This window comes from Apis cerana, linkage group LG11 (genome assembly GCF_029169275.1).
Source record: "Apis cerana isolate GH-2021 linkage group LG11, AcerK_1.0, whole genome shotgun sequence".
Lineage (NCBI taxonomy): Eukaryota > Metazoa > Arthropoda > Insecta > Hymenoptera > Apidae > Apis > Apis cerana.
This window is the reverse complement of record NC_083862.1, coordinates 527022-553378: the sequence shown is the minus strand read 5'-3', so window position 1 is coordinate 553378 and position 26357 is coordinate 527022. Positions and strand designations below refer to the sequence as shown.

At 26.5% G+C, this 26357-nt stretch overlaps 4 protein-coding genes and 1 long non-coding RNA gene across 6 annotated transcripts; 3 read left to right on the top strand and 2 right to left on the bottom strand.

Annotated features, from left to right (window-relative positions):
- Nucleotides 1–1229: 1229 nt before the first annotated feature.
- Nucleotides 1230–4048, bottom strand: LOC107998485 (zinc finger protein ZFP2). The gene is made up of 4 exons (XM_062081154.1): nucleotides 3923–4048; nucleotides 2661–3702; nucleotides 2029–2594; nucleotides 1230–1935 (listed from the first exon to the last, which is right to left on the bottom strand). Exons 1-4 carry the CDS (start codon nucleotides 3980–3982, stop codon nucleotides 1345–1347), a joined length of 2259 nt encoding a protein of 752 aa, XP_061937138.1. The 5' UTR covers nucleotides 3983–4048; the 3' UTR covers nucleotides 1230–1344.
- Nucleotides 4049–4403: 355 nt separating this feature from the next.
- Nucleotides 4404–8589, top strand: LOC107994267 (CCR4-NOT transcription complex subunit 10). Its single transcript, XM_062081155.1, has 12 exons — nucleotides 4404–4543; nucleotides 5225–5292; nucleotides 5436–6004; nucleotides 6092–6414; nucleotides 6501–6607; nucleotides 6683–6834; nucleotides 6950–7149; nucleotides 7255–7546; nucleotides 7622–7969; nucleotides 8052–8161; nucleotides 8295–8373; nucleotides 8446–8589. Exons 3-12 carry the CDS (start codon nucleotides 5596–5598, stop codon nucleotides 8499–8501), a joined length of 2076 nt encoding a protein of 691 aa, XP_061937139.1. The 5' UTR covers nucleotides 4404–4543; nucleotides 5225–5292; nucleotides 5436–5595; the 3' UTR covers nucleotides 8502–8589.
- A 230-nt stretch (nucleotides 8590–8819) lies between these two features.
- Nucleotides 8820–16655, bottom strand: LOC107998530 (uncharacterized). 2 transcript variants are annotated; one of them, XR_001766208.3, is made up of 4 exons: nucleotides 16514–16655; nucleotides 13335–16443; nucleotides 10136–10429; nucleotides 8820–9299 (listed from the first exon to the last, which is right to left on the bottom strand). It is a non-coding gene; the product is annotated as an uncharacterized LOC107998530 (long non-coding RNA). The 2 variants fall into 2 exon arrangements; XR_009831711.1 differs by having other exon boundaries at nucleotides 10136–16443.
- On the top strand, nucleotides 15651–18457 carry LOC107998590 (la-related protein 6). Its single transcript, XM_017057937.3, has 3 exons — nucleotides 15651–16409; nucleotides 16563–16887; nucleotides 17086–18457. The coding sequence occupies exons 1-3, from the start codon at nucleotides 15651–15653 to the stop codon at nucleotides 17634–17636; spliced, it is 1635 nt and encodes a 544-aa protein (XP_016913426.1). The 3' UTR covers nucleotides 17637–18457.
- Nucleotides 18458–19934: 1477 nt separating this feature from the next.
- LOC107998591 (guanine nucleotide exchange factor subunit Rich) lies at nucleotides 19935–26150 on the top strand. Its single transcript, XM_017057938.3, has 16 exons — nucleotides 19935–20336; nucleotides 20662–20769; nucleotides 20859–21014; nucleotides 21093–21407; nucleotides 21465–21556; nucleotides 21632–21905; nucleotides 21973–22125; nucleotides 22211–22411; nucleotides 22514–22877; nucleotides 22952–23157; nucleotides 23238–23579; nucleotides 23645–24134; nucleotides 24213–24507; nucleotides 24610–25082; nucleotides 25162–25522; nucleotides 25601–26150. Exons 1-16 carry the CDS (start codon nucleotides 20202–20204, stop codon nucleotides 25926–25928), a joined length of 4293 nt encoding a protein of 1430 aa, XP_016913427.2. The 5' UTR covers nucleotides 19935–20201; the 3' UTR covers nucleotides 25929–26150.
- Nucleotides 26151–26357: the final 207 nt, after the last annotated feature.

The window sequence follows — 26357 nt, the reverse complement described above, 5'->3', positions numbered from 1 at the left end:
TATTTTTTTTCTTTAAAAACTTAATATATATTCTTGTAATATAAAAATTTGTAATTATATAACTATAACAAATTCATGTCTTTAATTGATGCCATTAAATGAAAGACAAACACTATATTCAAAAAATATATTTTTTTTAGCAATTAAAAGAGTGATGATATTTCTATAATATACAGTGTATCTCAAAAATGTTGAAACACTGATTAATTGGAGAATGAATTGAGATTTCTGCTATAATTTCAAGCATCAAGCTTTTCTTTTATAAAAACTTTTGTTATAACTTTGTTAATAAATTAACAAAAAACTGATCACGCATATAGATTAATTAAATTGTAACTCACAATATATTAAATATCAGCATATAGCATTAAATAAATTCAAATAATATATAAAAATTGAAAAATCTATTGAATATAAGAAATATTTTTTTAAAAATTATTGAAAAAAATATATTAAATAATATATATTATTATTATATATTAATATATTATTAATATATTATTTAAGAATAATGAATAAAATCTTATTCAGGAACAATGAAAGTAATTAATTGTTATTTGTATCATAGGACATTCATACAGAATATTTTTTTTCTATTTTATCCTGTTCTTTTTCCCTTCCGTCGAATATATATTATTTATCATTCATTTGTTAAAAAAGTTTTATATTTATCTTTTTATATCACATTTAATATTATTTATTTTATTTTAATAATAAATAAATTCGACATGTACCATATTATTTTTAAATAAGATATAATTCGACTTTAATAAGAAAATAAAATACAACAAAAATATTTTTTATATTCAATACATTTTTTTATATTTTATATATATATATAAAATATATAAAATATATATTGCTTGGATTTGTTCATATTTAATATTATGTATTCAATATTGTTACTTTATGCGCTCTATGATGCTCAGTTTTTTGTTAATAAGTCGTTAACAAAGCCATAAAAAAAAAAAAGCCATAAAAAACTTTTGCAAAGAAAAATATTGCTTGAAATTATTTCAGGAATATTCAGTCAATTGATGTGTCCATGTTTTTAAAAGATCCTATATATACTAATCTACATACATACATTAATATAAATAATAAATAAAAATTTAGAAAAATTATTATATAATCATTCTACTTATTAAATGCATAATAAATTTTGACAATATTTAAATATTATAAAATATTTAATTTAAAAAATATCACATTTTTGATTGCCGCGATTTAAAATTTAATTATTTTTAAAAAATAAGGTATGCATTTCATATACACATTTATAAATTAAATTAATGCTAAAATTTTTTATCTAAATATAATAAATTAAATATCTTACAATTATGATTAAAGATTTAAAAACGATGGAAATGATTGATTTAAATAATTTTCTATTGGTAAAGTATCTTTGTTAATATTTGAATCCAAAAAAAGTGATGTTCCTTCTACAGTTTCTAATGATAATCCAGAATAATTTACATGATCATATAAATTTTGATCTGTATTTAGAATTGCATTTTCAAATTCTGAATCTCGATAATTGAAATTTAATATTTCATTATAATTTACTTCAAATTGATCTATAACATCATTCATTATTAATGTTTTTGGACTAGTAACTTCTACAGTCACAATTTGTTCTGCATTGATATCTACTAATGAAAGAACTTGTGAGGCAGAATTTGTATTTGGTAATAAATTAAATTCTAATGATAGTGTTGAATTTTCATATAAATCATTAAATAATAGTGTTTCTAAATTTAAATCCTTATGTTCATTAATAATATTCATATCTTGAAAAGATAAAGTTTTATCATTTGATGTTAAATTTCTATTATTAGATTCTGCTTTAATTTTTAATTTTTTGGGTTTAAGATTTTTTGGTTTTTCTGGTATTGGAACAAGATGACCATCTTCTGTTTTCATGAGTTTTACTACCTATTAAATATTGTATTATAATTTAATTGTGTATTTTTATTAAATGATATAAACAGATTAGAAAATAAAATAGAAATATATAATTAAACTTACCTTCTTTTTCTTTTCAAGCGTAATTCTATGACAAGTTTCCATGTGGCGAGAAAGATGATGGGATCTCTTGAAAGCAGTACTACATTGCATACAAACAAATGGTCGATATTGTTGATGAGATAATTTATGTCTTTTTAATAAACTATTTCGTTTAAATGCTTTACCACATTCTTCACATATAAATTGTCTTTCCTTATTATGTATATAAAGAACATGATCATTAAGAATACTAACACTAGTAAAAGTTTTACCACATTGTTCACATATAATGTTTCTTTGTTCTATATGTAACTGTTTATGTCTATCCAAGTCTGATTTTCTTGCACATTGAAATGTACAACCATATATGTTACATGTAAATCTTTTTTCTTTTTTATGTATACGTCTAACATGTTGATCAAGAGCTCTTTGTGAAATTAATTTCTTAGAACAAATTAAACATATAAAAATATTTCTTTGAGATATTTCTTTATTTATTTTATTAAGATGTGATGTAGAATTTAAATGGCGAGAATAATCATCTTTTTTTAAAAAAGTATTTCTACAATCAGCACAAAAATAAATACCTATAAAATAATCAATATTTATGAATTATTAATATATTTTTTATTATTTTGTTTTAAAAAACTTACCATTTGATATTTGATTATGATTCAATTTTGAAGAATGTACCATTTTATAATGCTCATGCACTTTTTTTTTAGAAGCAAAAGTGACATCACATTTTGAGCATTTATGATTATTATGATTTTGGATATGAGCTGTATATGTTTGTTCAATACTAAATGTTTGTAAACATTTTTTACATTTAAATTGTTTTCTTATACAATAATTTTCTTTGTGTTTCTTATCATCTTCTTCTGTTTTTAACATTTCTCCACAATCTGAACAAACTTTGCCATTTTCATAGTTATGTTTTGCACGATGACGATTTAATAAGATACGTTTAGGAAAGCTACGAGAACATACATCACAAGAATATGGATATTTTGTTACTCTTTCACCATGTGAACGAAATAAATGTATGTCAAGATGTTTGCGTCTAGCAAATTTTGCATTGCAATGAGAACAATTATTTTTTTGATGACCTTCCAAATGTCGATCTAAATGTCTTTTGTATCTAAATGTCATTGAACATTGATTACATGATTTAACTTGTTTATTTAGCATAATTAAACTGTTGATCTTGATTTTATTTTGATTAATTGATGTTATAAATTTAGTTTCAGGATCATTATTTTCATCATTTAAATTTTCATTCTTAATTTCATAATTATATGATTTATCTTTAAGTTGACTAAAAATATTTTTTTCAAATACAAAACCTTTTTTTACTTTAATAGGAATATTATTATCTTTCATATCTTCTTTATTAATTTCATTATTGATTGTTATTAATTTAAAATCATCAGAAATATTTTTATTATTTAAATGAGTTATAGATTCCATAGATTCATTTTTTATTTTTATATTATTTTGTTCTGTATATTTAATCTTTAATTCATTTTGAGAATTTGATAAACTTTGTAAAGAAATATTTTCTAATTTTATAAAATCAAATTCAACATTATTTTTATAATTTTTATTTTTGCTTCTAACTTGTATTTCAATATTTGAATTATATATAGAAGATAAACATATTTCATCATTAGTTTGAAGTTTATTTATATATTCCTGTAATTAAAAAGGAAATCATATTATGTTCATTTCTGAAGGCAATTTTTTTATTACTATTATTATACTAATATTGAACCATTTTAATAAAAAAAAAGTTAAATCTATTTATTTATCAATATTTATTATTCTAGTATTGAATTTTTTTTCAATTATTTAATTATTTTATAAAGTATTATATTTTTATCTTATAAACATTTTTTTTTTTTTTAAATTTTACCTGATTTTCAGATGAAAATTGTGACAATATTTTTAATTGTTGATGTTTTATTTCCGACATTGTTTATGTTATTTTAAGTGATAATAATAAGTTGTGAATACAATAATTATACATAATAACTCATTTAATAATAATGTAATAAAATTAAAACTTAATTTTAAAGCAAAAATTAAAATTAAATAAACAATTTGTTATTTATGAAATAATTACATTTAGATAACCTAAAAGAATTACAAAAGAGTTGAAAAAATTAGTTTGATTTAAATTTATTAATTAACTCTATTATACAATTTTAATTAAGTTATTAAAAGATATATAATTATAATTATTGTTTATAACAATTTAATATATATTTTATTATATTTTTTAAATGAATAATCATGGTCCATCGGACATAATGTTTTTATCGTACTATTATTCTGATTTCTTTAACATAAATCTATTAATTAAGGCACTTTTAAAAACCTAAATATTATAATAATATAAATTTGATACAAATTATATATTAAAAACATATTTATCTTATAAGATTTAATTTTGTGTATATTTTCGTTATATTTTTATTAAAATCAATAAATTATTATTATGTATTTGCATCTAAATAATATTATATAAATAGTAGTAAGTAATATTATATAAATTATAATAATCCATATATTATATTAAAAATATAAAAATTTAATAAATAAATATAAATATAATATATGTAATTTTATTATATTATATGTAAATTAATATTTAAATTTCATCGTCGTTTTAGATATTTCAGTTCATAATAAATTTAATTTAATAAATAAAAAATTTTATTACAATATTGTTTAATTATTATAATAAAAATTTTGTTACATTTTTTAATTGGAAAAGGAATCAATTAAAATTTAATATTCATTTTTAATATTCATTTTTTTTTTATTGAAATCAATAATTATATAATATAATTTTTTAAAAAATGAAAGTATTTCATTATTTATAATATTGTAATATTTGTAATATTTGTAATTGAATATTTGTGTTAAAATATTATTTAATAATATTACAAAAACATAATATTATATTTATGGTTTTATATTTTTATTATTGAGTTATTTAAATTTATTTATTTTATTTATAAAGCAATCTATATTATTTATTTTATCATTTTATCATATATTCCTACTCAATTTATTTCATCCAATGCTTTTAAATTACATCTTGTATTTAAAGCAAACTAAAATAAATATTTCTATATCTATTGACTAATTGACTTTACCAACTCTAATGATTATGTTGAATATAATTCCTAAATTCAGCTTTAATTTATAGAGGGCATATCAAAACCTTTCTTGCACGATCGGTAAATCAAAACATAGGATACAAAATCTCATAAAATGGTAGGTTTATTCTGTACTTTGTTATTGTTGTTAAGAATTTAATTTTTAAATTTACCTGGATTAAATCAATAATTATTTTTAATTAAATGTTATTTTAATATTATTTATATTTAATAAATTTAAATTAAACATTTTTTTTATAGAAGAATAGTTAGAATTTTCTAACTTTTTGATACAAGTTTAACCTCCATAAATGTCAAATATGAAAATATGAAAAATTATTTAGCTTTAATTGTTGTATATAAATTTGTGAAATTCAAAAACGTTTAAAACATGATAAATATTGCTGTGTAATAAATAAAAATGAGTGAAACATCTGAACTACAGAATAAAGATATTGGTCCTGGAGTAATAACAGAACAAGAACGTGAATTGGCTCAAAATGCATTATCTGAATTTCAAAAAGGCTCATATGCTAATTGTTTATCATATTTAAATAAACTAGAAACTCTTAGGCCTAAAGATTTAAAAGTAATGCATAATAAAGTTGTAGTAGAATGTTATAAAAATGATTTAAAAAAAACAGAATTATTAAGAAAAAGTTTAAATGCAATATGTGGACAAATGTCTACAATTGATTCAACTGAAACCATAGATGATATTGAAAAATGTGTTATGAGGTATAATCAAGCAGTTTTATTATATCATTCAAAACAATATAATGCTGCACTTCAAATTATGAATAGATTATTTGCTTTCATAGAACCTATGGGTAAATAATATATTAATTATGAAAATTTTTATTAAAGCATAAATTAATATTGAACTTAATCTATTTATTATTATTTTTTTTTTTCAGAAGAATCATTAGCACACAAAGTATGTCTTCTTTTGATAGAATTACATATAATAACAGAACAACCAGATGCAGCATTATCTTTAATTAATTATATAGAAAGTCAACTTATATCTACAGATAATTCTAAAATTTCATCTGTTGACAAAGAGGGTATAATTAAATCTATAAAGGAACAAAAGGAGCCGAAAAAAGAAGTTGATACAGCTACAGATGCATTCAAATTAAAATTATTAAAATGCAAAGCTAGAATATACCTTATGATGCATCAATTGAAATTATGTAAAAGGGAATGGAAGACATTAGTTTCTTTGGGTACACCTGTAGTAAGATATTTTTAGATTTTATATTTTTAGATCTTATATTTTTATATTATGAATCATATTTTGTATTTAATTTTGTTTAATTTCAGAATATATCAACTGTATTTTTAAAAGCTAATCTTGAATATTTAAGAGGAAATTACAAGAAAGCTATTAAATTATTAAATTCTATAACATCAGAAAATTTAGATTTTAAGTATGTTAGATTTATAATCATTGAAAAATTTTATTTTATAATAATAATTTATTTATTATATTTAAATTTTTTTAGAACTACTGGAGAATCTTCTGCTGTGTTATATTATAATAATATGGCATGTTTACATCTTGCTATGGGTAAACCAAATTTGGCATGTTTTTATTTAAGAAAAGCTTTACATGAAAATAAATGTGCTCTAGAAAGTGTACAAATGAAAGATAGTGGTAATTATAACTAATTTCTATTTTATAATTTTTTATATAAGAATTTTTTATATAAAAATTTTTTATATAAGAAATTGCAAATAATAATTGAAAAAGAAAAATTGTTTTTATATAGATCCTTTATCTTTGCAACCATTGTGTACTCTTGGTGGGAATAAACATTATGAATTAATGTATAGTTTAGGTGTATCTTTATTGCATGCAGGACAAGCATCAGTAGCTTTTGATTGTTTTATGGATGCTTCACAAAAGCTTCATAATAATCCTAAATTATGGTTAAGAATTGCCGAATGTTGTATTTATTGTCATAAACCGGTAAATATATCATTATATGTTTATATTAATTAAATTGTAATAAAAAATTCAAAAAAATCAAATAATTTTTTTTAGAATTTTATTTATTATTTTACTATTTTTCAGACAAATGAAGTCGATTTTAATATTCCAAAACGAAGAAAGGATTTAGTACAAAAAGTTGTTGGTTCAGGAATTAATAGAAAAATTATTTTAGCTTCCTCTCTTTCCAAAGATATAAAATATCATCCTGAAGGTTTTCCTTCTGCTATACCACAATTAACATTGGAATTTGCATCTTTGTGTTTAAAGAATGCATTATTTTTATTACCAAGTAATAATGAACTTAATGTACCAATTACAATTGCTCACAATCCACAAACAGTATCTCTATCATTAACAGCTGGTCATAATTTAGGTATTTGAACAATATTTTATATTATAATCAAATTTACAGATATATAATATAATATTTGCATTAAAAATATTTTAGGCACTCAACATACTACTTTAATGTCTCAAACTATAGCTATTGAGGCATTAAATTTAAAAATTAGTGTTTTGGCTGCAAGTGCTTACGTATGTTTATGTCTTGGTGATTATGTTATTGCACTTGAACATGCTAAAGCATTATTACATATTAATAAATTACCTGGAGCATATAGAATGTTGGGAAATCTTTATGCAGCAGAAAGTTTGATATTAATGGATAAAATTAGTGAAGCTATTGAATATCTTAAACCAGAAAATATTCAAGACTTAAATACTTCTGTACTTATTCCTGAAATTCAAGATAAAGACAAAGAAAAATCTGATGAGGTTATTTCAAAACCTATAAAAAGTAAACATATTATTAAAATTTTTTTATTTTATGTATAATTTTATATAATCATATGAAATTATTAATAATAATTTATTCATAGTGTGGTATCCAACAACAGTCCCTACGGGTATTGCTGTACTCCGTTACAATTTAGCTGTAGCCTATGCTATTCGTGGCGAACTTGATAAGTCTGGAGAAACTTTAAAACAGGTAATTAGAATTTGGCTTTTATATGTATACATTTTGTATACATTATATATACATTATGTAGATCTATATATAAATTATTTTGATAACATATACTATATTTATCATTAATTGATGATTTTAACAAATATTTTAGGTTTGGATGTCAAAAGGTCCTGATTGTGATATTCCTATACATGTAATAATGTTAGCCTTATACATAGAATTACAATTAGGTAATAATAATATTTTTAATTATAAATAATATTAAGAAAAAATTTATTAACAATTTTATTTTTCTATAATAGGTCATGTAGATATTTCAAGGTCAATAATAAAACAACATTGTCCACAATATCGTTGATGGTAAATTTTATAATTGTACAAATTTTCTTTCTATACATGTAAATAAATGTATACCATATAAGAATTATAGATTTTTTAAATACAAATGTAAGTAATTAATATATATATATATATTATATATATATATATATATATATACATATATATACATATATATATATGTATATATTTACATATCAAATTTTTATAACCTTTATATATGAAACATTCATTATTTTCATCTTTATAAATTGTATAATGAACTGTTTAAATCATAAAATAATAATAATAATATGCGCATATTATTAAATTAAGCTTTATCATATTAAAAACTATGTTCTGTAACAATATATTAAAATGTTTTTATTAATATATTATAATATTATAATATTTTTTTAATATAAAATTTTATATAATTTGATCTCTTAAATATCGATTATTTTTATTAATATTTATAATATTTATATATTTTTTTTATATAATATATACTTTTTTCGAAATTTATTTTTTATAATGAAATTCATATTTTACACAATTACTTTTATATTATAAATAATAAAATGATGAATTAGATAATATTTAAATTGAAGTTTTTGTTACTAATTCTAGTTTTATCACTATAAATATAAAAAATTGCCAGTAATGATTTCATCAATTGTTACTGGAAGTATAGATGGTATCGGGGGCCTTTGGCCTGTAATATGGTCATGGCCGTCTAGGCGAATCACCTCAGGGCCTTATATTGGACCTTATTCTGCCTGACTCACATAGTTCCAGTGGTTCTCCGTTGTTACTTATCCCATGTAGTATGTTTTCCCTATTATATATATACATATATATACATTATAAATATGAAAACAATTATCTCGCATAAACGAGTATAATAAATCTCGCCAAGAAATATTTCACAAAAATTAATCATTTGAAATATATATATATATATTATTTATATGATTACGATAAAATATGTTCGATCTTTTGTCAAAAATGACCTATTGCTTATAAGTAATCACAATGGGATAATGAAAAAAAGAAAAAAATAAACAATTTAATTGGATCGAAGAATAACAATCGCATCGAAAATTTATCAAAGAGGAAATTTCAATGCTTCTTTGGTCGAACACAAAACCTGTGGTCGCGTAAATGCGATATGCAATATTTGCATATTTCTACACGATTTCCTCTCGTAAATGTAACATCAAAATGATTTCTTTGATTCAAATTAAAATTTTAAATTACGCATTGCACACGTGCATTACATTTTTAAAAATTTTTCATTTTTTTTTCTTGCGATTATTAAAGTATATATATATGATAGATCATCGAAACAAATAATAGGATGCACGATTAATCCGTATTAATTGTATAATATAATTATATCGTTTCTTATAATTTCGTTTTTATATAAACATAAATATAAAATTAAATATTAAAAATAATGAATCAAATTTTCATATTATATTATGTATTTCATATTATATATATTATATTATATATTATATTATAATTTTCATATTATATTCAGATAAAATTATACTTCGATATATTGAAAAAATATACTTAAAATCTTAGATCTTTCTTCTGAAAAAAAGAATCGAGAATCGAGGAATAATTTGATGGTTACTTATTTTTCACGTTACACAAGCAAAGTACCATTTTAATCGGTATGCACAGTCTGGAAATCTGAACTGATCACGCGTGTCCATGGAGTTGAAGCGGACTTGATAAATTTAAAATAAAATTGATCCAACCATTTGGCGCGCTGCCCTGACCCAGTTCGAGTTCTGCTCCCGTCTCCAGTGAACAGAACAAGACGATGAACAACTAAGAATCGCCTCAAGGAATCGCCGCCCTCTGTGTCGGGAAATCGTCGTAAACGTTGGACAACATTGTAGGGTATATTGGATAACTATGATTTTCCAGATTCTTCTGTCTCGATCAATGCTTCTTTGAACAGAGATAAGATATTAAATTTTGATAAAATAACGCTTGGAAGTATAATTATAATATTTTTAAACGTTCTTTAATTTAATATTTTAATCGACGAAGATCAGTATAGTTGACTAACGTTATAATTTTATGCGTGGCGATGAAGTGCACATTGTTTGAGAAATTTAATAATTATCTTTTTACAATAAAAATATGAATAAGTAAATTCGTAGATAATTGATGTTTATCAATCAAAAACATGTCAAAATAAATCTACAGATCGATTAGAAGATCTAATTTTAATTTAGATCTGAAGTTGAACGAAATAAAACATTCCTTCACTAAATTAATATTTAGAATTCAACTATTTCAATATTTTATTAAATATGTTTATAAGCAAAATTATATACGATACGATAATTCATAATCTTAAATGTTTATTAACTTTCTTACAATAATAAGACATTCGAATGGAAAATCGTATTAGATGGATAATGTTAATCGATTTCTCAAGCATGGCAATAAATTACATCAAACGCATCAATAAAAGGAGATGACGATTACGTGAACAAGACGTATACTGAACTTTTCACGAACATTCATTTTACATCGAAATACTTTAAAGGCTAACGACGATGAACATGGACGATGATATCCTGTTACATTTATTTCCCTTGTGATCTTCAAAATATTTTATTAACTTTCATAGATTATAAACAAAGATAACATATAATGAAAGTATTAAAATAACTCAAGTAAAAAATGAAGTGCTTCTAAGAAGATGAAAAATCCTATATGCAATATTACTGAATATTCTAAGTATTCTATCTAATCCCATATTTTCTTAATCCTCAATTATTTTTGCGTTCTCACTTAATTATAATCAAATTAGTTTCAAATTTATGAAATCCTATTGGAAGTTCATCACGATTTTTTTTCTTCTTTTTTTTTACTCGTGCACTTACTATGTCGTTTGAAAATATACAATCATTGATAATTCTTATAAGACGATGAATGACACGCTTTAGCGAGGCCATTGTCGTGTTTCCTTTCAAGAATTTAAATCGAGAATTTTGGATCGCTTGTTATCTCGGTTATAAAAGATGAAGAAGGACATACGTAAGAGAGAAAAGAGATCGTCTTAAGATTCTTCCTAGAGACCTCGGTAGATTGGCAATTACAAGTGTTCGCGTCCTGGTTTCTTTTGAAATCGATTAAATAATTAACCACGTTTTGTTAACAATTGTAAACAAATGAAATTTTGTTAACGATGAAAATTAAAAAATTTTAAATTTTCGAAATAATATTTTGAAACAATTATTATTTCTTTATCGATGTATTTCATAATCGATGATTATGTAAGAGGTTATTTTTTTTTTTTTAATTTTATTCGATAGTCATATTATTTAACTCGGATTCGTATAATAATTTATTATTATCGTATCGATAATTTATTTTTAAACGAATAAAAATTATTGTACGAAATTAGATTCTACAAGCAATAAATATCTTATTTATTTACACCATTGTTGTTATTCGTTTCGTTTGCTTCGAAGGAAATAGAATGCTATTGGCCGTCTATTTCCAGTTGACGATTGATCGAAATAGCAAGGAAATATCGTTTGTTTTAATTTCGTTCATCGTTACGCACCATTAAAATATTAATTATTCATTTTCTATTTCGAATTCACTTGACGTGAATCTGTTTAATATTGTGTTTATTATTAATCTTTCTTATAATTTATAATTTATAAAATATGTATAAATACTTATTTCATTCGCACATTATCTTTATGTACACATTATTGTTTATGTTATATTATTTATATACACATTATATATATTTGAACGATATAATAATAATAAAAAAAAAAATTATAGAAAGAACTGAATCCATAAGATAAAAAAGAAAATTGTAGTAAATCTATGCTGTACTATTTTCATTGTATGTTTATCTCGTTAAAAACGTTCCCGGCAGGCTTCTACATTCTCCAGTTATGTTACTAGTACTTTTAAAGGATTGTCTTTTGAAATATCCCCTCAGGGTTGAATATTTGAATCACGCATGGTTGGATGTTAATTGCAGTCGTTCATATTGCGAATTTGAATGAGTTTGATTGTAAAATTCTATTTTTTTTTAAAATGAATAAACTAATTTCTACTTAATTAATAATAATATATCAAATTTTTATAGTAGTAAGAAAGAAAATAAGAAAGCATATAAATTTGGAAGAATATTTGAATTATTTAAAATGTATTATTTAAAATTTTACATTGTGAAATTCCATTTTCTTTTTTAACTGGATATTTATTAATATTTATAATTATAATTTATTAATTTCAGAAATAATAATCATAAATATTTATCGTAATTTTTATAGTAGCAAGAAAGAACGTATAAATTTGAAAGTAATATTTGGAAAAATATTTGGATAATTGAGAACAATTGGTAGATTATTAAGTGTTAGATAAAAATATAATCGAGTAGTGGAGAATAAGAATATTTAAGAAAATATATTATATTACAATAATAAAACATGAAACATAATTGGATAATTTTACATACATATTATTCTTATAATTACGCAAAAGAACATAATTATCATCAAATATAAACTGGTGAATAACGATTTCAAAGAACGTTAAATAAATAATCTACGGTTCTGAAAGGTTTGGACCGACCAACTTACGTAATAAAGAAGCCATACCTAAGAGGGTTATACGATACAGCTCTAAATACTTTTACGTAAATCTTAATTCAATTTTTCGAAAAAATAAACGATTAGATCACGTTTTAATTTAAGAATATAAAAATAATATAATTATTTTTTATGTAATTTATAATTGAAATGATTGAAAAGAATATTAAACCATAGCGAAATATAAGAAATATAAGAAATATAAGAAAAACTTGTACACTTACAATGATTATTCGTTAATTGGTTCAAAGAACTATTAATTAGATTCTAACGTGATTCATCAATGTCAATCGCCAAAGATTAATCAAAGATACAATATAAATTACAAATTCAAAGTTAATCGATTAATTATAACCTTAAACTTTTATTTTTTTCTTTTTAATCTCATATATGATATAAGAAAATAACAAATAAGAAAATAAATGTTGCTCTTGATGAAAAAAAAAAAAATAAATAAATAAAAATATCGTAAATAAAAGAATCGAAACACCGATGATGATAAAATTTACACTTTCCTTCTTAAGCGTAGGAATTAATTCTAGACGTGATCAAGTATTTTGTACGACAGGTGGCGTACGAAATAGGCGAAGAGGCGAGGTGACGATGTAGAGTGAACCCTTTCGACTCGACAATGATAACCTGCGTATATCTTTGTCCTTCCTCGGCACAGGTATGGCCATACATGGTACCAGCCGCACTTGACCTATATCTTATTATGCTGGCAGCGTCCGGATGCAATGCGAAACGCGTTTGTGAACAAGCCCGCCGGGTCTCTTCTCGAGGTTACCGAGGTTCACCACCACCATAAAGAAGTCCTTCCTTCCTGTAACAGCCGTCTCGACATCCTCCGGCTTCCGTGACAGACGCGGACAAGGTAGTCCAAGAGTTCGCGTCGCTCTTTCCACTTTTTTCCCTTTTATTTTTCTTTTTCTTTTTTCTTTTTTTTTTTTGCGATAAAGCTGTCCAGATTCGTAACAAGTTTGGATGAAAATCCTTGCTGCTCGTTTACTCCATACTTATTTTTTGGAAAATATCAAGGAGCAAGTACACGATGCTCGTACCGTTTTTCATGGTAAGTAAATTAATAATTTTATAATTCGTCCGATTATACTTGCACGATTTTTGATATCTTGATATCTCTCTCCTTTTTTTCATTCTCTCTTTCTTTTTATGGTTGAAAAGTAATTATATTTATTATATATTTACAGAATTATGTTATATTATATGTTTACAGAAGCACGTTATATATATATATAATCTTAGACGTAATTCTTACGTGTTACATTATGTATCAAGTACTGTAGGCCTTGAATAAAAGATAATAACTTTTTTCTTTTTTTTTTTTAAATACCTTCCTCGTTTTCTCTTCTATGCGAAACATTACAACCTTGAATGAAGAGTCATATATTTTACTTTTTCTCCGGGAATAGTGTAAAATCTTCTTTAAGTAAACATCCGCGTAAAAGAATAAAAAGAAAGAAAAAAAAAACTATCGTCGATCAATTCACGATGATTATTTCAAAATTGATCGCGGAAAAGGAGAAAAGACAAACGAGTTCGAGACGAGAGAAAAAAAAGGAGGAAAAAAAAAAATTATCGGCGAAAAGATATTAAATTTATTCGCTCGCAACCAACCCCTCCTATCATCTTACATTTTCATTTTTTTCCCGAGATCTCGGCTAATGATTACCATCTTCCCCTCGATACCTCATTCTTGACCGGTATTTAGGAAGGTCACGACCTCAGGGTAGGTTTGTCACGAGAGTAAGTTTATTCTCACGCATGCGCGACCCGCGGGCGAAAGTATTTAAAGAGGTGGACGCGCCTTTGGGAAGGCCACTCTTCCCCGAACTGTCACGAATCGCGCAAGTCCCCCACTTTCCTCCCCTTCCGAGGCAGACTAGCACGCGTTCCCAACGAGAGCGGGGAAAATCACCTCTTTCGGCTCTAATTTTTTTTTCCCTCTCTCCCTCCCCTTTTTCGTCCCTTTAACACCGCGATAGTTGCCCCCTCTCCCCCCTCCTTTCGAACTTCCACGTTCGTCCTCCACGTTCTCCCTCTCCAAGAATCGGTCGGCGTGCCATCGTTACGTTTAATAGATCTGCTGGCCTGTCTTCGCAGATTCAATTTCGTATCGGCAAACGTGACAGGAAGGAAGAGATCAACCATCATCATTCGGCCAAACGAATTATTCTTGGGGGAGAAAGAAAGAGAAAGAGAGAGAGAGAGAGATATGAAAAGATTCGATTCTCTGATCTGATTCGATCGCCTTCGGTTCAATCGAGTTCCAAGTGTTATATTATAAGGGATTAAATAAATTTTCAAGTAAATTCGTGGACATCGATTTGTTATGGAATAGGTGATGTTCGTTTGATCATTGGGAAGATAATATCGAATATATTAAGAGAGGAGATTGAGAAGAGATTGAAAATATTTGTCGAGTGACAATACGGTTTCTCTGATGGATTAATTTGAAAGGATATTTGTTTATATATATATACATATATATATATATATATTTCAAAGGAACGAATTCAAAGATGGAAGAGGTGGATATACAACAGGAATCGAGAGATCAAGTAGGAAACTTGATCTTTTCTCCGCCACCGATGAAAAAATCTGACACGAGGGACAGTATTTCCTCCGTGGACAGTGACGTGAGCCTTTCCTTCGATCGAAGAGGTTCGAAGGGAGAAGAGGCTGATCTATCGGACAGTGGAAGTTCCGACAATGAGAAGAAAATGAATGATGCATCGTTGTTGCAACGAAAGAATAGTGATCCAGATTCTGGAGCAGATTCGTTGGAAGAGGCGAGCTTTAAAGATTCGAAGAGCGAAGAAATATCGGAAGTAAGTATAGGTACCCAAGCGGACGATTTCGTCCCTCCGACCGATGAATTGGCCGAGAAGATTTGTGCCCAGGTAGAGTTCTATTTCTCCGACGAGAATATCGTGAAAGACGCTTTCTTGCTGAAACACGTGAAAAGGAACAAAGAAGGATACGTATCACTGAAGCTTATATCGAGTTTTAAAAGGGTGAAACATTTAAGCAGAGATTGGAGAGTCGTAGGCGCTGCTCTGGCGAAATCGAGGAAGCTTCAAGTGAATCCGCAGGGTAGCAAGTTACGTAGAGTCGATCCTTTGCCTCCCTTCGATCAAACTACCCCGTCGAGAACGATCCTAGCCGCGAGACTTCCAGTGGAGAAATTGTCGGTTGAGTCTGTCGCTGAAATCTTCAGGCCGTGTGGAGAGATTGCTCTCATCAGAGTACTTCGACCTGGCCATCCTGCACCAGCCGAGGTAGCCTCCTTTATCTTTATCTTTTCTACGATATCTACGAAATTTTTACGTTTGAAATGAGAGACAATGATGATTATAAATAATAAAATCGCGTAAAAACTTACCTTTGCATCGGGAGAGCATTGATATAAATAATTTCGTTGTAATTGTCAGGTGCGTCAAGCAATCGCTAAGAGGCCAGAGTTGGCATCGAGCGAGGAATGCGCCATGGTCGAGTTCACGGATTCAGCGTCCGCTCGTACTGCCTTACAAATGATCTTGGGCGATGCCAAGGTGTTCGAACTGCAACAATCCAGCGATAAGAAAAGGAAACAGCAACCAACGAAGAAAAGTGCCCTTACAAGGTTGACCAAAGAGGAAATTTACAACTCCTCGAGTTGCGCCAGCGGATCTGAGCCAGAAGATGGAAGAGTCAGACACAAGAAGCCTATTCATGGTTATCCAATGTATCACGCTTATCCTGCCCATCCATTCCAAGGTATTCTACGAAACAATGTCTAATATTATTATTTCTGTTCATTTCTTTAATCGTTCGTAAAATTTTTATAAAACAGTTCGAATTAGAGCACGAAATAATGTTTCACATTCTTCAATAAGAATGTAGAAAAAAAAAAAAATACAATTAATCAAAATCTATTTTTTTTCTTAAACTTCATATCGGTTATCATTGTTACAGGACCTCCATCGCCAGATGCATGGTTATCTCGTCGATTGTCTGCTTGTTCGATCTCGGGCTCAGAGAATGGTTTTATTCTTCGTCGTTTGTCTTCTTGTTCTGGTTCCGGTTCAGAGGCCGGAAGTTTCGGTAGACGTTACTCTGCTTGCTCTTCCGGCTCTGAGACCGGTTATTGTCATCCAGTTTTCCCGCCAAATTACTATTATCAAGAGAATCGGCGTTTTTCTTGCTGCTCGAGTTCCGGTTCTGAATGCAGTAGTGCTTGTTATCATTCTAGTCGCCGTGGTTCTGCGGATTACAGCCCATTTTTGAGAAGATTGTCTGCTTGCAGCCGAGATTCTACTTTTGACTCAAATTCCAGAAGATTGTCTCTATGCTCATCTGGTTCTGAGCAGGGAGGTTATTGTCGACCGAGGAGCAATAGTGGTATAGCGTTGACACATTTACCAGAAAACGTGACGAGAATGCCATCTGGACCTGATGGAACGCGTGGATTTGGCCGACCTATGAAAATGAATATTATGTCACCAACCATGGAACCCACTTGTTAGAAATGTCAATTACTTTTAAGAATATTTTTCATCGTGAATAGACTGGTTGATACGTTTATCGATTTCTCTATTCTGTTTGTTGAATGGCCAATTCTTTGTTATTCTAAATAGATTAAAAAAGAAGAAACAAAAAAAAAAAGAAGAAGAGTAATTTTAAAGACGTTTATACGAAAGATTTTTGGAGAATAATCGATATATTTGTTCGAAATTAAATAAGATAAACCGAATTATATACTTATATGTATATATTGATGTAATTATTGGTTCGGTATACTTGACTTTAGAAATTGCATATATGCTATTTTAATAGGTTTCTTACAAAAGTAATTAAAGCAAATTAAATTTTATGCAATAATAATTAATTATTCTTCTTAAAATATCTTATTCTTTTTGGAATTTTTATTTTTATTTAATTTTTCAAAATAATTTTGAGAATGTTTAATATCTTGGCTACACATAATCGCCGAAAATGAATGTAATTAAAAGGATACTTATAGGATCTTATTTATCTATTTTAATTATATAATATTTAATATGCGATTTATGCGTAGAAAAAATGTAAATAATAATATTGTAATAATAATAGTAAGTATGATGCAAGCGTCGAATTTATCCTAAATATATAAATAGTGATTTATAAAAAAGTTCGATGATGAGGTTTTGTGATATTATGAATAATGTACAGACTTCGAAATCGTGAATAAGTAGAACATATCTATGTTAAACAGATATATACTCGACCAGCAATACATTTGAATATTTTAAGATAATATAAAAATATTCGTTATAAATAATAATAATTAATAAATATTTCCAAAAGATCTATTGATACAATAATTTTCCAAATCTATCAATATTATATTACATTTTGAATAATTCTATTAAATGTCTATTATATTTAAATTACATCTGTATAAATGAATTGATGATTACTTTGTGTTTTTATTTTATATTTTTAAAAAATATTGATTATAAATATATTAATTGATTATAAATATATATTTTTATAATCTACATCTACATCTAAGATGCAATGTAATTTTAAAAGAGAAATGATAAAAGTATATTTAATTCATATAACTCGCCCATTTTATTTATGATCACATGCGAGAAAAGCAAATAATGGGAGAAGGATAGAAATAAGATAAGAATTGACTATTAATGCCATTCTTCGAATGTTAAAGACAGTTTTTGAATAAGATAAAATGAGAATTGAAAATTAATGCCATCTTGTGTTTGGATCACCGAAGCTCCGATTTATTATTAGCATAGCAGAATAGGCAAGGAGGTTTTCAGACTTGCATGACGTCACAGACAAGAAAAACATCATTGTACAAGAGAGACAAAAAATATTTCCCGCTACTTTGATTCGATATGAAAAATTTATTAATTACACATTTTCTATTCAAAATTTTTATACTTTTAAGCTCTCATCTTGAAATTAGAACTTCAAGTAAATTTCTTATATCACTTTTAATATGAAATTTTCTTTAATTAATTATTTATTAACGTCATATCAAAACGACGCAATATTGTTATCCCCATTCGATTATGAAATGAGAGATTAGCGATTGAAACATTTTTTATAGTAATAAATAATTAATTAAAGAAAATTTCACATTAAAATTGATACCAGAAACTTATCAAAAGTTTTAATTTAAAGATATAAATTTCGAAGAATCTAAATTTTTATCAGAAAAAGAATAATTAATTAATTTTCAATATGGTATCATCGATGTGATATTAAAATCTATGACGAGTTAATCGTTAATAAATAATTAATTATTAAAAAAGAATTTTACATTAAAATTGATACGAGAATTTTTTATCTGAATTTTTAATTTTAAAATAAGCTTAAAAGTATAAAAATTTTATATAGAAAACGAATGATTAATTAATTTTCTATGTAGTATTCTCAAAATGGCGAAAAATATTTTTTGTCCTTCTCGCATAATATTACTTTTCTTGTCTATGATATCAGGCGAATTCGTATACCTCTTTGTCTATTATACTATGTTAGTAATAAATCGAAACTTCGTTGATCCAAACACGAGATGGCGCTGATTGAAAATCAATGTCTTGATTGAAAAATTTTCAATTTATTTTTTTTATTTAACTTTTAAATAAAATGTAGTAAAATCACCATTTTAATTTAACATGGAATAACATAAATTATTTTAAAATGTATTCTTTTAATATAAAATAATAAAATTTGAATAAAAATTTGTGATTTCATATATAATGCCACTTTTTTACAAATTACATTCTCCTAATTGCTTTCATGTTTTTATTCCAATGGCGCTGTTATTTCATTCTATTCTAAATCGATATTGTCGCATGTGACACAAGAATGGTAATGGATGCTACGTAACTACTGAGCTATATTAGATGATAGGATTCTATTTAATCCTTAGTCTGTGGTGTTAATATTTATGCTTTGCGTAAGATGATGAGGTTAGGATATGTTTACTTGTCAGATTCTTTGAGACAATATATGAAGTCCAAGGATAACTTAAATATAACAGGAATGTGAACGTAAAAAACAAACAATCTTAAGGCGAAATCATGTTTTTTCCTATTGGATGGCCGCGAGTTCTAAATACGATAGATCCAGAAAAAATAACTGCGGTTGTTTGCAACAGGGATAAAATACTTTTTGCAGTCCTAACAACAGATACTCTTACCATCTGGTATTGTAAGGTATTATAAATTCAATCGTAATAATCTTATGCGTATCGTAATTTTCCTGTGCGTTTCAAATAATTATTTTCTATGATTAATATTAAATATTAATATACATATTTTCTTATCATTAAAAATTATATTTAATAAATATTTATTTATAACTTTATTTCTTTTATATTATTATATTATAATTGTTATATATTATAAAAGTCTTCATTTATTGTATAAATTAATTTTCTTATTAAATTTGTAAATATAAAAGAGGATATATACTTTTTTAATGTACATAGATAACAAATATAGATATATATATATATATATATTGTCATTTTTTTTCTAGCCTTGTGTACCCATTGTATTTATTAGACGAACTACAGATTCTTTAAAGAAACATGGTGATAATATTTTAGTACAATGGCGGCCAGATTCCAGCATGATTGTCATTGCGGTATGAAAAATAATAATCAATTAATATCAATGAAAAATAATAATCAATTTGATACAAAAAGAAATTTTATATTATTAATTTATTTCCAGACAACAGATAGTTATCTGTTATTTTATCGATTGCAAGATACCAGCCCAGAAGGAAGAGGTCTCTATGAACAGAGAGATTCTCCAGTTACCAGTTTAAAAAGAGATAGTGCTGAACTTTTTATCAAAGAAATTATTCCTTCTTTAGTTTTAACATTTGTAAGTAAATGTACAATATAAATATATTTTTTATTATATGGATTATATAATTTATTAAACAAATTATTCTTTTATTAGGAAAAATCAGCTTGGATAGATGGTGGAATTAGTTCTTTAGTTTGTATACGTGATGAACTTATGGTAGCTACAAAAACCAGTCATGTAATACGTCATAAATGGGATGGTACAGTAAATAGAGATTATTCTCTTGATCTAAGAAGAATACCATTTAGTGTAGATCAACAAATATCTACTGTAGCTATACCACTTACTGAAAATAATGTGTATGTTACCGATATTGAATATTCTCCTTTAGTTGGTGGATTTGCAATTGTACTCAATACTGGCAAAGCAGCATTTCTCACAGCACAATCATTAAAATTTGATCCTAATGTATGTTACTTTGTTCAAATTTATAAATAAATATTTTACAATAATATTATTTTTTAGCAAGTACAAGGAATTTGGGCTAGAGATGTTGATGATGCTACTTGTGCAGCTGTAAATCATAAATATCGTCTTATTGCAATTGGGAGACAAAAGTATACTTTTTTTAATAATTTTAATATACATTTAAAGAAATTTATGATTTATTTTAATGTATATTTTATTATTAGCTCTGAAGGTGTAGTGTACTATGTTGATGAAACAACTGGAAGTTTAGAAATGTCACATACATTAAGTTTATCTTCCAAAGATTATCCAGGAAGACCAGGTCGTGTAAGATGTTTGAGATGGACCCCTGATAGTTGTGCTATTGCATTGGCTTGGGAAGGTGGTGGCCTAGCAATATGGAGTACATTTGGTGCTCTTTTACTGTGTAGTTTAAAATGGGATTATGGTTTAAGAGTAGATTTGGCACATGATAATCCTTTGCATATTCATACAATGGTTAGTGAATTTATTTAACTTAGTTATTAATATATTAATTATTAATTTTATCTTTTGTATATATTAGGAATGGTCTGCTGAAGGTTATCAACTTTGGATGTTAAGAGAATCTCCAAGTCCTACTTTAATAGAAGAAAATGAAAATGAAGAAAATAATTTAAAGTGTTCTTTGATACAACTAGATTTTGTAAAAAGCCCTTTAACTGTTAATCCTTGTATGGTAAATATTCAAAATAAATATTTATGTAATTTTTATATTTTATATTAATAATATTTATCATTAATAACATTGAACTTTTATATAGGGTCATCATGGACATTTGTATTTACAAGGTGAAGATAGATTATATTTAAATCTAGGTGGGGGAGTTTCTACAAATACTTCAACTTTTCATATTGGTAATGAAATTCCTAATGATTCTATAACACAAATACTTGCTGGTTGTAAACAATGGCTAGTTGTTCCTATTCCGACTGCATATAGTGGTGCCAATTGGCCAATAAGAGTATGTAATTTCATATTATATATTACAAATATTTTTAAACTATGATATTTTTATATATGAAATATATATGTATTATTATAAACAAATTACAATTTTTTTTAGTATACTGCTATTGATAATGAAGGTATGAGTATAGCTGTAGCAGGGCGTACAGGATTAGCTCATTATTCTTTACCTTCCCGTAAGTGGAAACTTTTTGGTAATGAAACTCAAGAACGAGATTTCATTGTAACTGGGGGATTATTATGGCATCGAGGTTTCTTAATAGCAAGTAGTTATTCAATATTAGATGATAAAGATGAAGTTAGAATATATCCACGTGATACACGTTTGGATAATAATTATGTTAGAACTGTTAGAATGACATCACAAGTATTACTGCTCAACACATTAAAAGACAGACTTTTAACATTTTGTGCTAATGCACAAATTAGCATTTATGATATGGTAATAGAAAGCAATAATGGTGAGTAAGAAGGGAAAAAAATTTTATGAATTATAAAATTATAAAATTATATCTTAAAATTTTATTTTTTTTAGATGCAGGAAGTATAGAATTAACGAGATTGCAAACTGTAGATATCAGTGGACTTTGTATTCATCCTGCTTGTGTTGTAAGTGCCACTTTAACCACTATACGTGCAGAAACAGCTGGAAGTCATCCACATCCTGAAAGTCTTCTGTTGAACGTATCTGGACGTTTGCTTATGGTTCAGCGAGAACATTGTACTGATAACCCAGAAGTTGTATGTGAATAATATTTTTAATAATAATATAATTCAAAAATAAAAATAAAACTAATTTTCAATTTTGTTATTCTTTACAGCTGTTTACGTGTAGTGCTCCAACAGTATTAGCTTCTTATGTAGAGAATGTTTGGGTACCATGGAGATCAAGAAGAGATAAACCTCATTTAACAGAAGCTCTATGGTTATTTTGCGGTGCTCATGGCATGCGCGTTTGGCTTCCATTATTTCCAAGGAATCATCAAGAAAAAACGCATACCTTTATGAGCAAAAGAATTATGTTACCTTTTCATTTACGTATTTATCCTTTAGCTATATTATTTGAGGATGCTATTTTATTGGGAGCAGAAAATGATACAGTACTTTTTACTTCGGATACTAATTCTCTATTTTCGCTGCCATTTAGTTTATTAGAACTTACAGTAAGTAAACATCATAAAATATCTTTTATTAGATGAAAATTTCTTACATATTATTTTAATTTTAGAGTCAAGTTTATCTTCATCAAATATTACGACAACTCATTCATCGCAATTTAGGATATCATGCTTGGGAAATTGCTCGTTCGTGTTCTGCACTGCCATACTTTCCACATTCATTAGAGCTTTTACTTCATGAGGTACTAGAAGAAGAAGCAACTAGTAAAGAACCAATTCCAGATGCTCAGTTGCCTTCTGTGGTGGAATTCATCCGTGAATTTCCAGGAGTATGGGCTAGAGCAGTTGTTCAATGCGCTAGAAAGACTGAAATAGCACTATGGCCTTATTTATTCTCTGTTGCTGGGCCACCAAAAAAGTTGTTGCAAGATTGTTTGCAACGTCAACAACTTGATACTGCTGCTAGTTACTTAATAATTTTACAAAATCTAGAACCTTCAATCGTTAGTCGACAACATGCTACCTTGTTATTGGATGCTGCTTTAGAACAAGGAAGATGGGAACTTTCAAAAGATCTTGTTCGTTTTCTTAGAGCAATAGGTAAAAATAAATGTTTTGTAAAATTTATATATTATGATTTCTATGTTTATATATTCTTTTTTTTTTTTTTTTATTAAGATCCAAATGATGTGGAGTCTCCAAGAACATCTTGGGGTGGAACATCAAAATTAGGCGGACCTCCTCAAACTCCACCACTCTCACCTCATGAAGATGATTTATCTTTAGTATTAGGAACCATGCAAGTTTCAAGAAGTCGAAGTTATAGTACTACAGTGACACCTAAAGTACAATCTGATTCAATAACTAAAGATATAGCTCCTTCTTCAATGTTAGAAAAAACTAGAAATGTTGTTATGAGGCGAAAAAAGTCTGTACCTACTAATACTTCTAAAACTGAGAAGGTTGATAACAAGTATGTTTTGATAGGTTTTGTATTAAATTCTAAAATAAATATTGATTAAAACTATTAAAAATACATTATCAATACTAAAATAAAGTGTTTATTATTTTTTAGAGAAGGTTCAGCCGAGGAATTTTTTATTGATGTAATACTACAACGTCATGCCCGTCGATTACTTTCAGCAAAACGACTCGCAGATTTAGGCAGATTTTCTGCACGCTTAGATTTTCATTTAGTTACGTGGTTTGCCAGAGAACGTGATAGAGCAGCAAAAATAGACGATTATATTGCGGCATTGAAAGCAGTGCATGAAGATTTTTCATTTGCTTATCCTGTGTTATCCCTTCCAACTTTACAAAAATTTCGAAGATCTAGCCTTACTTCTTTACGTTCTATAAGATCTGTGAATTTAGAAAGTCCAGAAGATGAACCATTAAACTCCAGTTTCGTTGTTGATTTACCTGATAGTGGTTATACTAGTTTACCAAGTGGAAGACCACCTTATACGACATTAGTGTCTCCTGTTGCCAGTTTAGAAACACAATTTCCTGCTACTGAAACTAAATTAACAGCAAATATGTTACATGGTATTTGTACTATCTTATAATAACATAAATTTAATCATTTTAGATTACAAAAATATAAATTTTATTTCTGTATTTTTAGATGCTAACAGCGTCCTTAGTGATAGTAGTACTATTTGGAGAGATGATACTGAATCAATTGTTGGGACTGGAGTCGGAACAGTGTGTTGGGTTTCACCAGATCCTGTTGAACAGACAGAAGTTCATAATGCTTCGCTCTGTGCACCGATAAGTCGTGCGGAAGTACAACTTAGATATCTTTTACAATTATTTTTGGAAGGTAGTTGTTTAGGATGGGCTGCAGTATTGGCAACTGTTTTACGCGATGCACCTGCTATGGCTAGAACTATCAGAGCAGCACATGCACCTATGCAATCGTTTGATTCTGTAATTAATTTAAGAGATGGTCTTCTTACATTAACTAAATGGTCTCATTCTGAATGGTATGTATTATATAAACAATATATGTTTAAAATAAAAATAATTTAAAAATAAAATGAAAAATTAAATTTATATTTTAGTTTGGGATATAGACCTTTTATGTCAAGTATTCAAGGTCAAATTTCTTTGCTAAATAGATTAATTATAACAAAACAACAGCAAGAACAGGAACAAATACCAGAGAGTCCTTCTCCTAGCCCAGCTCCATCTGCAGGTAGTAATCAACGAGGAACTTTATCACGATCTCGGCATTCGTCTATCAGTCATACTTCAACAACTGCTCCGTTAGATGAAGAACGATCACATGAATTATCTTTAAAAGTGGAAGATATAAATTTCCGAGGTAGTTATAGTAATCTCAATAATATGGAAAATGCTACTTCGCAATCTACATGTGTAATCTCTTAAAGCAATGATGTCTTTTTAAGACTCAAATGTACTATGTTTATATATTAGGTAAGTAGAGACAAAGTTTTTCTAATATTTTTCAGCTTTCTATGGAATGTGATTAAACATAATAATCTAAAAAAAAAAGAATTTCTCAAATCATTTTTGGTACTAAAATTTTTCCTAAAATAATTAAGATAAATAATACGAACATTAAACCCCAAAATTTAAAAAGTAAAAAAATTATATGTTCACTATACATACATAAAAAAAACTTTAATAACTTTTGTTATGATTGATTGACTAATGTATGATAATTATGTATACAATATCTTTGAAAATTTTATTGATATTTAAAAAAAAAATATTACACAGAATTAATATTTCTCATTTTGTAAGCATTTCTATATCTGTAAATATGTTATTAATATTATAGAAAAAAGTACTGTT

Excerpts from the sequence above, each read along its gene's own strand:
- LOC107998485 (XM_062081154.1), bottom strand. The coding sequence starts at position 3,982 with ATGTCGGAAATAAAACATCAACAATTAAAAATATTGTCACAATTTTCA. Across the intron at positions 3,703-3,922 it reads AATTTTCATCTGAAAATCAG|GAATATATAAATAAACTTCA; the intron begins GTAAAATTTAAA and ends TTTTAATTACAG. Across the intron at positions 2,595-2,660 it reads TCATAATCAAATATCAAATG|GTATTTATTTTTGTGCTGAT; the intron begins GTAAGTTTTTTA and ends ATTATTTTATAG.
- LOC107994267 (XM_062081155.1), top strand. The coding sequence starts at position 5,596 with ATGAGTGAAACATCTGAACTACAGAATAAAGATATTGGTCCTGGAGTA. Across the intron at positions 6,005-6,091 it reads TGCTTTCATAGAACCTATGG|AAGAATCATTAGCACACAAA; the intron begins GTAAATAATATA and ends TTTTTTTTTCAG. Across the intron at positions 8,162-8,294 it reads CTGGAGAAACTTTAAAACAG|GTTTGGATGTCAAAAGGTCC; the intron begins GTAATTAGAATT and ends CAAATATTTTAG.
- LOC107998590 (XM_017057937.3), top strand. The coding sequence starts at position 15,651 with ATGGAAGAGGTGGATATACAACAGGAATCGAGAGATCAAGTAGGAAAC. Across the intron at positions 16,410-16,562 it reads GCCATCCTGCACCAGCCGAG|GTGCGTCAAGCAATCGCTAA; the intron begins GTAGCCTCCTTT and ends TGTAATTGTCAG. Across the intron at positions 16,888-17,085 it reads TCCTGCCCATCCATTCCAAG|GACCTCCATCGCCAGATGCA; the intron begins GTATTCTACGAA and ends TCATTGTTACAG.
- LOC107998591 (XM_017057938.3), top strand. The coding sequence starts at position 20,202 with ATGTTTTTTCCTATTGGATGGCCGCGAGTTCTAAATACGATAGATCCA. Across the intron at positions 21,557-21,631 it reads ATTGCAATTGGGAGACAAAA|CTCTGAAGGTGTAGTGTACT; the intron begins GTATACTTTTTT and ends TTTTATTATTAG. Across the intron at positions 22,878-22,951 it reads GGTAATAGAAAGCAATAATG|ATGCAGGAAGTATAGAATTA; the intron begins GTGAGTAAGAAG and ends TATTTTTTTTAG.